We start from the raw sequence: 13654 nt of genomic DNA, 5'->3' as shown, positions 1-13654 counted from the left end.
CAGGGAGTACACACACACACACACACACACACGTACACACACACACACACACACACACACAGGGAGAGAATGTTGTGTTTGTTTAATATTGTTTCAGGACTATGAAAATGGAAAAAAGGTTTAGCCTATGGATTATGAAAACAACAAAAAGAAATGGGAAAATGGGAGAGGAGAAATGACTAGAGACAGTGTTGTTTAACTCACTGACCATGACCCATGAGTTCTTCTTACCTTTGTTCACTAGAAAAGTCTCCCTCTCTAAACATTATAGGACGATCCATAGACTTGTCATTCTTCATGGACACACAGCTGGGTACAGGGGAGGCTGGTCTCTCCTGCTTGATTGGGCTTCAACACAACAGAGACAAACATTACATCTCTCATCTACTCTGAGCTCAGATGGGGAAACATAAGAAGAGTTTCATTCTAAAACGCCATTTTCAGAAATGTTGGTAAATTAGCTTTTATTATTTAAAGAAATTATGAAAGAGATTGGTGTGTTTTTTCACTATCTAATCATGGCATGGGATTGTTCAATGACAGACATGTATTTGTTTAATATCTATCACTTGATGGTTTCATTTCAGATACAAATAATGTGTTTCTTTTGTAAAATGCTATATATCTGCCTCACTCTCAGAGAAATCAGTAGTACTGCTAGGTTTTACACAGTAATAAATGTAACAAATAACTACATTTGTAATAAAGAACTGTACACATGTTCAACATTCAATACAGTAATATGAGATCTGTGTGTAAAACATTTACATTTTACATTTTAGTCATTTAGCAGATGTTCTTATCCAGGGCCTGGTTCTAACAAGCATTTTAAGGCCAAGTTAATCGTTAGAACCTGCGTAGGAGCATTGTTAAATCTCTGAGCTGTTTCCCAAAACCATCGTTATTAACGTTGCTCTTGAAAACGCTCATATTCTCGAACTCCTGAGTGGCGCAGTGGTCTAAGGCACTGCATCGCAGTGCTAACTGTGCCACTAGAGATCCTGGTTCGAATCCAGGCTCTGTCGCAGCCGGCCGCGACCGGGAGACTCATGGACGGCGCACAATTGGCCCAGGGTAGGGGAGGGAATGGCCGGCATGGATGTAGCTCAGTTGATAGAGCATGGCGTTTGCAACGCCAGGGTTGTGGGTTCGATTCCCACGGGGGGCCAGTATAAAAAATAAAAAAAATATATGTATTCACTAACTGTAAGTCGCTCTGGATAAGAGCGTCTGCTAAATGACTAAAATGTAAATTCTAACACCTGCCTCAGACCACTTGTAGAACAGCCAAGTGTGTCGTTAGATGCTTTTTTGCCCTTCCGTGTCACTTTATACACAGAAGATCTCCGCTAAACATAGAATCACATGGTTTAAATTCAGAACAAAGTTGACTACAAATACAAAGTTGCCAATGTCTTTGTAATTGATTCAAACAAGGGAAGTACACAAAGTATGCTTCAAATGAAAACCGAGATGACTGAATTAAAATATAAACAGTAGGCTTTAGTCCTATTTCAATCATATTGAAACATATTCAATGTTCAATATATTTAGTTTTATTTAGCTACTTGTAGGCTACTGTCTGTAATTTGTCTCAATATATTTCATGATGTGTAGCCTAACATGTGAACAATGATGTGCCAAATCTGTGATTTAGTGCATTTTTATTGCGTAAGCATTAGAATACACTACCTCAATATTTGCAGCCGTAGGTAGTAATATCTTTCTAGAAGCTGATCCGTGGTCAGTATTGTGCAATAATTATAATGTTGAGGAAAGATTTTAATGGAGAAAACTGATCAGAGAGCAGCGCTCCCCTTCTTTCGATCCTATCAGTATCGACACATGCTCCACCGGACGTGATACCTTGTCATGCTGCTGATCCAGTTTCTACTGGTCTGCCTGCGGATATGGAACTCTGACCTGTTCACCGAACGTGCGACCTTGTCCCGAACCTGCTGTTTCGCCCCCCCCCCCCCCCCCTCTCTCTCTCTCTCCCTCTCTCTCTCTACCACACCTGCTGTCTCGACCTCTGAATGCTTGGTTATGAACAGCCAACTGACATTTACTCCTGAGGTGCTGACGTGTTGCACCCTCTATAACCACAGTGATTATTATTTGACGCTGCTGGTCATGAACATTTGAAAATCTTGATGAACGATCTGAACTTAATGGCCATGTACTCTTATAATCTCCCCTGGCACAGCCAGAAGAGGACTGGCCACCCCTCAGAGCCTGGTTCCTCTCTAGGTTTCTTCCTAGGTTCCTGCCTTTCTAGGGAGTTTTTCCTAGCCACCGTGCTTCTACATCTGCATTGCTTGCTCTTTGGGGTTTTAGACTGGGTTTCTATATAAGCACTTTGTGACAACTGCTGATGTAAAAAAATATATAATTGTGGTACGCATATGAAGTAGACCAGGCCAGGGTTTAGGGTTTGAGAAGTCAAAGAAGTAAAAATGACTTCCTTAGTTGTTAGTAAAAAATTATTTAACTCAGCATTGTTGGTTAAGGGCTCGTAAGTAAGCATTTCACAGTAAGGTCTACACCTGTTGTATTAGGAGCATGTGACAAATCTAATTTGGATCGATTGATTTGTTCATTTTATAAATGTTCTGTCTTTAGTAGTTGAACACATTATTACTTCAACCTCGTGAAAGTGACAAACTGACACGTTTTCATGTTAGTCAAAAACAACTTTATATGGAAGGAGTGCCTTTGATTTGACGGCCTGCACATGCGCAGTTCGGCGTGAGACGACCGTTCGGCGTGAGACGACTGCTCGACCTGATGACATGTTTTTACGCATGACCTTCAAATTAAATCAAATGAAATTGGATATGTCACATGCGCCGAATACACTTTACCGTGAAATGCTTACTTACGAGCCCTTTCCCAAGAATTTAGTTAAAAAGTAACAAAAATTAGCTAAATAAAAAAAGGAAATAGTAACATAATAAAATAATAATAATGAGGCTACAAGGAGTACCAGTACTGAGTCAATGTCCAGGGTACCAGGTAGTTGAGGTAATAACTAGACTATATACAAGGAGTACCAGTACTGAGTGCACACACACTCACTGACAGACACACACACACACACACACACACACACAGGGAGGGAATGTTGTGTTTGTTTAATATTGTTTCAGGACTATGAAAATGGAAAAAATGATTAGCCTATGGATTATGAAAACAACAAAAAGAAATGGGAAAATGGGAGAGCAGAAATGACTAGAGACAGTGTTTTTTAACTCACTGACCCTGACCCATGAGTTCTTCTTACCTTTGTTCACTAAAAAAGTCTCCCTCTCTGAAGGATATAGGACGACCCATAGACCGGTCACTCTTCATGGACACACAGCTGGGTACAGGGGAGGCTGGTCTCTCCTGCTTGATTGGACTTCAACACAACAGAGACAAACATTACGTCTCTCATCTACTCTGAACTCAGATGGGGAAACAAGAGTTTCATTCCAAAACGCTATATATCCATTTTCAGAAATGTTGACAATTAGATTTTATTGTTCAAAGAAATGAGGAAAGAGATTGGTGTGTTTTTTCACTATGTAATTATGGGATGATTATATTGTTATTGGTATTATTAATGTTGTCTCCCTCTCTCTCTCTCTCTCTCTCTCTCTCTCTCTCTCTCTCTCTCTCTCTCTCTCTCTCTCTCTCTCTCTCTCTCTCTCTCTCTCTCTCTCTCTCTCTCTCTCTCTCTACCACACCTGCTGTCTCAACCTCTGAATGCTCGACTGTGAAAAGGCAACTGACATTTACTTCTGAGGTACTGACGTGTTGCAACCTCTATAACAACAGTGATTATTATTTGACCCTGCTAGTCATCTATGAACATTTGAACATCTTGAAGAATGATCTGGCATTAATGGCCATGTACTGTTATAATCTCCACCTGGCACAGCCAGAAGAGGACTGGCCACCCCTCAGAGCCTGGTTCCTCTCTAGGTTTCTTCCTAGGTTCCTGCCTTTCTAGGGAGTTTTTCCTAGCCAAAGTGCTTCAACATCCGAACATGCGCTGTTCGGCACGAGACGACCATTAATTTCTGCCAATGAGCTTAAAATCAAATCAAATTATATTTCTCACATGCGGCGAATACAACTGTACACTTTACCGTGAAATGCTTACTTACGAGCCCTTTCCCAACAATGCAGTTAAAAAGTAAGAAAAATTTGCTAAATAAAAAAAGGAAAAAGTATCACATTGAAATGATAATAATAATGCTATAAGGAGTACCAGTACTGAGTCAATGTGCAGGGTACCAGGTAGTTGAGGTAATATGTACATGTAGGTAGCTGTAAAAGTGACTAGGCAATCAGGATAGTGAGTGCACACACACTCACTGACACACACACACAAACACACACAGGGAATGTTGTGTTTGTTTAATATTGTTTCAGGACTATGAAAATGGAAAAAATGATTAGCCTATGGATTATGAAAACAACAAAAAATAAATGGTAAAATGGGAGAGGAGAAATGACTAGAGACAGTGTTGTTTAACTCACTGACCATGACCCATGAGTTCTTCTTACCTTTGTTCAGTAGAAAAGTCTCCCTCTCTGAACTCTATAGGAAGTTCCATAGACCAGTCACTCTTCATGGACACACAGCTGGGTACAGGGGAGGCTGGTCTCTCCTGCTTGATTGGGCTTCAACACAACAGAGACAAACATTAGTCTCTCATCTACTCTGAGCTCAGATGGGGAAACATAAGAAGAGTTTCATTCCAAAACGCTATATATCCATTTTCAGAAATGTTGGTAAATTAGCTTTTATTGTTTAAAGAAATTATGAAAGAGATTGGTGTGTTTTTTCACTATCTAATCATGGCATGGGGTTGTTCAATGACAGACATGTATTTGTTTAAAATCTATCACTTGATGGTTTCATTTCAGAGAGACAAATAATCATGTTTTTTTGCATAATGCTATATATCTGCCTCACTCACAGAGAAATAAGTAGTACTGCTAGGTTTTACACAGTAATAGTATAAATCTGCCTCACTCTCAGAGAAATAAGTAGTACTGCAAGGTTTTACACAGTAATAATATATCTGCCTCACTCTCAGAGAAATAAGTAGTACTGCTAGGTTTTACACAGTAAAAATATATATCTGCCTCACTCTCAGAGAAATAAGTAGTACTGCTAGGTTTTACAGAGTAATAATATATATCTGCCTCACTCTCAGAGAAATAAGTAGTACTGCTAGGTTTTACACAGTAATAATATATATCTGCCTCACTCACAGAGAAATAAGTAGTACTGCTAGATTTTACACAGTAATAAATATATCTGCCTCACTCTCAGAGAAATAAGTAGTACTGCTAGGTTTTACACAGTAATAAAATATATCTGCCTCACTCTCAGAGAAATAAGTAGTACTGCTAGGTTTTACACAGTAATAATATATATATCTGCCTCACTCTCTGAGAAATAAGTAGTACTGCTAGGTTTTACACAGTAATAATATATATCTGCCTCACTCTCAGAGAAATTAATAGTACTGCTAGGTTTTACACAGTAATAATATATATCTGCCTCACTCTCAGAGAAATAAGTAGTACTGCTAGGTTTTACACAGTAATAATATATAACTGCCTCATTCTCAGAGAAATAAGTAGTACTGCTAGGTTTTACACAGTCAAATGTGGCCGACCTGCTCGATTCGAACTTATGTAGCAAAATTTGAAATTGTGTTTTTTACATTGGATAAAAGTAGAGACTCAGCTAGAAAAAAGTATATCATACACTACAGTTGAGGAACAATGGGAAAGTAATTCTACTTTGAAAAATGATAAACTTGTAACCTCAATTTTGAGAAAATGGCCTTTGAAAGTTTTGGTACACCTACTGGAGAGCTCTTCTTTATCTACAGTGGTGTTATTTTGGCAGATAATGTCACCCATCTAAATAAATAGTATATATTATTTAGCAGACAGTTTTATCCAGAGCGACTTACAGTTAGTGAGTGCATACATTATTTTTAATACTAGCCCCCCATGGGAATCAAACCCACAACCCTGGCGTTGCAAACGCCATGCTCTACCAACCAAGCTACATCCCTGCCGGCCATTCCCTCCCCTACCCTGGACGACACTGGGCCAATTATGCGCCTCCCCACGAGTCTCCCAGTCGCGGCACAGCTAGCACTTTGATTAGTGGCACAGCTAGTGGCACAGCTAGCACTTTGGCACAGTGGCACAGCTAGCACTTTGATTAAGTGCCTTAGACCACTGCGCCACTCGATATATATGATATATATATATATATATATATATTGATCTTTAATATATATAGTTAATATATATAGTTATATATATATATATATATATATATATATAGTTAACTAAATGTATGGTGTTTTTGGTTTATGTCAGTTTCATTGTTTGTTATGCTATAAAATTGTTATGTTATGGTTGTAAGTGGTAAAATGAAATAGAAAATGTCATATTTTGTAATTCTGAGTAAATACTACTTTAGTAAGGATATACTTTATTCAGTACTACTGCAGTTACTAAATAATTCCCATAGATTGCAGCATAAGACCACAAATGACATTTCAGAAGGTTAGTTTAGTTTTCTCCCTGGAGACACCACCACTCCCCCTCACAGGAAAACTCCTGCACACGCTTTTTACTGTCCCTTTCCACACTGCTAACGCAAGAGGAACGACTGAAAAAGCATTTAACAGATTACTGTGAAATAATATAATGATGATTCATGTTTATTATTACCTGTTTTTATGGTCATGTTTTGAAATTATACTTAATTAATATAACAATTATCAATAAGCCTGAACATTAATTTAGTCACCTCTGGTTGAGAAAAACGTATTTTCCTAGTACATTCATTGTCAGATTCGTCAACCAGCAGAAGGCACTCTGCCTTCTAGCACAAGCGAGGGGCATGTTGAGGTACATTTGCTAACCGGGAGGGTTGCATGATGTAATTTATTGCCAGGCTGGAAGACGCACTCTTGTCTTACAGTCGTATGAAAAAGTTTGGGCACCCCTGACAATTTCCAGGATTTCCATTTATAAATAATTGGGTGTTTGGATCAGCAATTTCATTTTGATCTATCAAATAACTGATGGACACAGTAATATTTCAGGAGTGAAATGAGGTTTATTGGATTAACAGAAAATGTGCAATATGCATCAAAACGAAATTTGACAGGTGCATAAATTTGGGCACCCCAACAGAAAAATCACATAAAAATTTAGTAGAGCCTCCTTTTGCTAAAATAACAGCCTCTAGACGCTTCCTATAGCCTCTAATGAGTGTCTGGATTCTGGATGAAGGCATTTTGGACCATTTCTCCTTACAAAACATCTCCACTTCAGTTAGGTTTGATGGTTGCCGAGCATGGACAGCCTGCTTCAAATCATCCCACAAATTCTCATTGATATTCAGGTCTGGGGACTGGGATGGCCATTCCAGAACATTGTACTTGTTCCTCTGCATAAATGCCCGGGAAGATTTTGAGCAGTGTTTTGGGTCGTTGTCTTGTTGGAATATTCAACCCCGGCGTAACTTCAAATTTGTGTCTGATTCTTCAACATTATTCCCAAGAATCTGCTGATATTGAGTGGAATCCATGCGACCCTCAACTTTAACAATATTCCCAGTACTGGCACTGGCCATACAGCCCCACAGCATGATGGAACCCCCAACCAAATTTTACTGTGGGTAGCAAGTGTTTTTCTTGGAACGCTGTGTTCTTTTGCCGCCATGCATAACGCCCCTTGTTATGACCAAATAACTCAATCTTTGTTTCATCAAAATGAAGCTGGCTTGTCCAAATGTGCGTTTGCATACCTCAAGTGACTCTGTTTGTGGCGTGTGTGCAGAAAAGGCTTCTTCCGCATCACTCTCCTGTACAGCTTCTCCTTGTGCAAAGTGCGCTGCATTGTTGAACGATGCACAGTGACACCATCTGCAGCAAGATGATGTTGTAGGTCTTTGGAAGTGGTCTGTGGGCTGTTTTTGACCGTTCTCACCATCCTTCGCCTTTGCCTCTCCGATATTTTACTTGGCCTGCCACTTCTGGCCTTAACAAGAACTGTGCCTGTGGTCTTCCATTTCCTCACAATGTTCCTCACAGTGGACACTGACAGCTTACATCTCTGCGATAGCTTTTTGTATCCTTCCCCTAAACCATAATGTTGAACAATCTTTGTTTTCAGGTCATTTGAGAGTTGTTTTGAGGCCCCCATGTTGCCACTCTTCAGAGGAGAGTCAAAGAGAACAACAACTTGCAATTGACCACCTTAAACACCTTTTCTCATGATTGGATGCATGTGTCTATGAAGTTCAAGGCTTAATGAGCTCACCAAACCAATTGTGTGTTCCAATTAATCAGTGCTAAGTAGTTACAGGTATTCAAATCAACAGAATGACAAGGGTGCCCAAATTTTTGCATAGCCTATTTTTCACATCTGATTTAATTTCATACAACTTAATATTGCTACACTAAAAATCTTTGTCTGGACAATACCCCAGTACTCAGCTTTTATTAGAAAATGAATGGCATGCCACTGTGATCATTTTATGTGACGACAGAGTAAATTATTTTGCAGCCTCAGAGGGGTGCCCAAACTTTTTCATACGACTGTATCTATTCCGAGGTTGTTTACTCCCAATATCAGATATTTAAAAATGCATGTATACTAGGGTTGAGGTTAACACATCTGACTAGTGAATATTTACCAGGGGTTCAACACCTGCTATAGTCACTATTTAATTGCTCTTCCAAAAGCATCACAGGCCTAATACGAGATATATAGCTAATTAAAGTAATGAGTGACCATTTTAGATAGTCATGGGAAACAAAGAGATGCCTCCCTGGCCACCAGTGTGTTTGCATATAACCAAGATCAATTCTACCCCCCCATACAATACTTTTATACACAGTAATTACTTTTTTATATATAATAATAATAATAATAATAATAATAATAATAATAATAATAATAATAATAATAATAATAATAAATTATACACATTACATTTTGGATAGATAGTTCTCAGACATCTATAGTGTTTACAGTAATGACTATTACTGATCATGATCTTTTTTAATCCCACCCCTCTGCTACTCTCAGCCCCGCCCACCTATCTCCGTAGAACATCCTCTTTTGATTTCCACCTGCCATATTTGTTCAACTGTGCTGTGATGTCATACATGCATTTTTTAACCTTTCTAGTCGCATAGTATCCACAAACAAAATTAAAGATCAATATTTTTCATAAGAGTATTATTCTGTTGTTGATTGACTGATTATGGTTTTCCAAATCCCCAGCACTGCTATTTCTAAGGATCATTTAAAATGAATATTGGTTCCATATATTAAGCAAGCGATATAACCCTTTTTGGTTTAAACAGGACTGAAGAGTGTGTTGATTTGACGGTAATATTGTCAAAATTCCACTTGTAACAACGATCAGAATTAGTAAAAACAATAAGGTTCTGCATGACAACATATTAGACAATAACTAAGAGTAGGATAAATGATTGTGTCATGCAAAACTTCTATAGATGTGTGTGTGTATGATGGTAAAGATGTGTGTGTGTGTGTGTGTGTGTGTGTGTGTGTGTGTGTGTGTGTGTGTGTGTGTGTGTGTGTGTGTGTGTGTGTGTGTGTGTGTGTGTGTGTGTGTGTGTGTGTGTGTGTGTGTGTGTGTGTGTGCGTGTGTGTGTGTGTGTTTGTGTGTGCTGGTGAGACAACCACATATCACAGTCAAATATACAGGATACAAACATTTCATTCCAGCTAAATAGCGTTTTGCTTAACAAAAATTAATACACAAAAATCTATTAATTAAAATCTTAGAACAACAATATTTGACAGACACATGAAGGTACCCATAAGCAATCATTTCTAATGTAAAATAACAAACATGAAAAAATTGTGGATATAACATTTTAGAAATAAACTCCTTATAAATTCTTAAACAATATTGTCATCTCACCTATTAGCTTTGGTGTCATGTTCCCCAGAGAGACTCATTTTAGAGGCAGGGCCCCCCTCCTCTCTCTCCCCAGAGAGACTCATTTTAGACCACTGACCCCTAAACAGAGATGCAGCATGTAAGTTGTGGTTAACACAGTGACAACTAATTATTGAAGGTCAATTGTTCTATTTTATTCATTATCTCTTGGAAATAAAACATTTACTAACAGATACGTCCGAACAGTCAGGATTTAATGCAATCACATGAACATGTAGTCATGACTGATATTTCTCACCTTTTCTCCATGTAGTGAAGCTAATAATAATAATAATAATAATAATAATAATAATAATAATAATAATAATAATAATAATAATAATAATAATAATAATACAATAATAATGATGGATCCAGTTCCAACATATCTCTAACTTTGAAGTATACAGTTTGGTCCCAAATTATTAACTCCCTTGATAAAGATGAGTAAAAATGACTGTATAAAATAAATCATTCAAATACTGAGCTATATTGTATGCTCAAAACAATGGTACATTAAATTATTTTATACTAATACGTTTGCTCAGAGAAAGAGATTTTGTTTAACAAGTAATACTTTTTTTCTCAAAAAGGTAGGGGTCAAAATTGACACCCCCTTTCAATACCTCCCTTGCGAGGATAACGGCACTGAGCCTTTTTCTAAAATGTTTTATGAGTTGGAGAACACATTAGGAGTGATCTTAGACCATTCCTCAATTTAGAATCCTTCCAAATGGTCAACTACAGGAAGTTAAGGTACAACTAAACACACAATAAAGAAACAAATCTCCCTAACTGACGGGAGGCTTGAATCTTAGTCATTTACCCACCGGCCTCTTACTACTATCCCAATGTATACATTCTACCAACATCACACATAAATTATCCCTGGTAGGATCCTTACTACTATCCCAATGTATACATTCTACCAACATCAAACATAAATATCCCTGGTAGGATCCTTACTACTATCCCAATGTATACATTCTACCAACATCATACATAAATAATCCCTGGTATGATACTTACCTTGCAGCCTGAATTCAAAAACAGAACATGTCAAATCATCGAGATGTTCCTTTGTGCTGAGAAAGAAACCTTGGGAAAAGTTTATTCACCTCCCCAATGTCAACTGACTTTGTGTAATTTTTGTTACTGATTAATTTAACATCTGCTAAAGTCTAGTGACATTGACCCCATGTCAGAATAATCAGAAAACCAGTTGAACCTGTTTAGGAGAAAAGCCATGGGTTTCCAACATGGCTGTGTAGCTACTGCTAGAGGTCTCATGGATGGAATGGCATTTATATTTTTAATAATTTCATCATTAATAAACGGTTTTGTTATATTTCAGTATTCTGTCATGTATATAAAGTGTAATATTGGGATGTAAACTCAAAATGTAATACATTTCAACTCTGTATCTGACATGGTCCAGGTGTCTTCTTTTTTTAAAGCCCATAACCATGTGTGTGAGGTGTATACTTTTGTTTCAAAGTAGATTTGTTTAAGAATACCAAGAAACACTGTGTGACCCTGATTTAGGCCACTGCAGTACAAGGTTAATCATTAAAAACAATACGGTATGAACAACTGGCAGTGTCCAGGACCAGTGATTCAAGTCTGAGGTTCCATCCCAAATGGCACCCTGTTCCCTACATAGTGCACTACTTTAGACCAGGACCAATAGGGCTGTAGTAGTGCACTATATAGGGTGCCATTTGAGGAGGCAGACTGAGTGTTATCCAGTCTTCTCTCTCTCTCTCTCTCTCTCTCTCTCTCTCTCTCTCTCTCTCTCTCTCTCTCTCTCTCTCTCTCTCTCTCTCTCTCTCTCTCTCTCTCACTCTCACTCTCTCTCTCTCTCCCTCCCTCCCTCCCTCCCAGGCTGTTAGGTTAATGGATTATGGAAACCTACTGAGAATCTGCCCTACAGAGAGACCTACAAATTAACATGACTAAACTATTTTAGTAAAAGGGAATTGCATTAAACCGTGTTAAACACATTTCCATGTATGTTGTTCTCTCTCTCTCTCTGTTTGCAGGACTAGAAATTGGGTTTAAATCAGGTCAATACAGCCAGAGAATGAATTGTATATCCTCAAAACGTAGACACATGTCCGTCCACATGCTGGCTCAAACCTAACCCTAACCCAACCCTAACCCTGTCCCTAACCCAACCCTGTCCCTAACCCTATCCCTAGCTCCAATCAACAGCACTGTGGAAAGGACTTATGCCAAGTTGTTTGGATGAATTGTGATCTGTATGATTTTTAACAAGCAACTCCACTCTACTACAAAGTTAATATTCAATGTGATAAAAACAACTTGTTCCTTACTTTTTATTGTTAGAAACCACTTTTCAGACCTTGTTTTTCCATTACCACATTCGTTCTCCGCCAACATCAAGGCGGTGACCCGCTCCTGCAGGTTCATGCTCTACAACATTCGGAGAGTGCGACCCTGCCTTACACAGGAAGCGGCGCAGGTCCTGGTCCAGGCACTTGTCATCTCCCGTCTGGACTACTGCAACTCGCTGTTGGCTGGGCTCCCTGCCTGTGCCATTAAACCCCTACAACTCATCCAGAATGCCGCAGCCCGTCTGGTGTTCAACCTTCCCAAGTTCTCTCACGTCACCCCCCTCCTCCGCACACTCCACTGGCTTCCAGTTGAAGCTCGCATCCGCTACAAGACCATGGTGCTTGCCTATGGAGCAGTGAGGGGAACGGCACCTCTGTACCTTCAGGCTCTGATCAGTCCCTACACCCAAACGAGGACATTGCGTTCATCCACCTCTGGCCTGCTGGCTCCCCTTCCTCTGCGGAAGCACAGCTCCCGCTCAGCCCAGTCAAAACTGTTCGCTGCTCTGGCACCCCAATGGTGGAACAAGCTTCCTCACGACGCCAGGACAGCGGAGTCACTCACCACCTTCCGGAGACATTTGAAACCCCACCTCTTTAAGGAATACCTGGGATAGGATAAAGTATTCCTTCTAACCCCCCCCCCCCCCCCCCCCCAAATTGTAAAGTGGTTATCCCACTGGCTATAGGGTGAACGCACCAATTTGTGAGTCGCTCTGGCTATGAGCGTCTGCTAAATGACGTTAATGTGCCCTTGAGCAAGGCACTTAACCCTAATTGCTCCTGTAAGTCGCTCTGGTTAAGAGCGTCTGCTAAATGACTAAAATGTAAATGTAAATGTAAATGTACCCCTTGATTTCTGTTGAAATATTTAGTGTTTGTGTGTGTATCTTGTTGCCACGTTTCCAGCAGAAGGGATCCAGGTGGGTATCTGAAGTTCAATTGATCCTGATTGTTTACAGGTTTGATGCCAGGAACAACTAGTGAAGATATCGACACACAATAGCTTTCATTGGTTCTACGGTTGGTTCAGCTAGATATGTAGTCTGTACCTCATTATAGATCCATCTGTGGTTGGTTCAGCTAGATATGTATGCTGTACCTCATTATAGATCCATCTGTGGTTGGTTCAACTAGATATGTATTCTGTACCTCATTATAGATCCATCTGTGGTTGGTTCAGTTAGATATGTATTATGTATCTCATTATAGACCCATCTGTCAGCATTGTAAACAATGTCAAGTCTAGAGTGGAATGTCACACACACAGTTTGTGATACCACAA

The 13654-nt window shown here is 39.2% G+C and overlaps 1 protein-coding gene across 1 annotated transcript; it reads right to left on the bottom strand.

Annotated features, from left to right (window-relative positions):
- Nucleotides 1-152: 152 nt before the first annotated feature.
- LOC311120616 (uncharacterized protein) lies at nt 153-10103 on the bottom strand. The gene is made up of 4 exons (XM_084195201.1): nt 9995-10103; nt 4555-4671; nt 3284-3400; nt 153-348 (listed from the first exon to the last, which is right to left on the bottom strand). Exons 1-4 carry the CDS (start codon nt 10075-10077, stop codon nt 228-230), a joined length of 438 nt encoding a protein of 145 aa, XP_084051327.1. The 5' UTR covers nt 10078-10103; the 3' UTR covers nt 153-227.
- Nucleotides 10104-13654: the final 3551 nt, after the last annotated feature.

This window comes from Coregonus lavaretus (assembly GCF_964263955.1).
Source record: "Coregonus lavaretus genome assembly, contig: HAP1_SCAFFOLD_777, whole genome shotgun sequence".
Taxonomy (NCBI): domain Eukaryota; kingdom Metazoa; phylum Chordata; class Actinopteri; order Salmoniformes; family Salmonidae; genus Coregonus; species Coregonus lavaretus.
The sequence above is the reverse complement of the archived record's forward strand: the minus strand, read 5'-3'. Positions and strand labels throughout refer to the sequence as shown.

Bases quoted from the DNA above. Each gene is read 5' to 3' on its own strand.
- LOC311120616 (XM_084195201.1), bottom strand. From the start codon at position 10,077: ATGAGTCTCTCTGGGGAGAGAGAGGAGGGGGGCCCTGCCTCTAAAATG. The intron at 4,672-9,994 runs GTGAGATGACAA...GTTGTGTTGAAG, and splicing joins CATGACACCAAAGCTAATAG to CCCAATCAAGCAGGAGAGAC. The intron at 3,401-4,554 runs GTAAGAAGAACT...GTTGTGTTGAAG, and splicing joins GACTTTTCTACTGAACAAAG to TCCAATCAAGCAGGAGAGAC.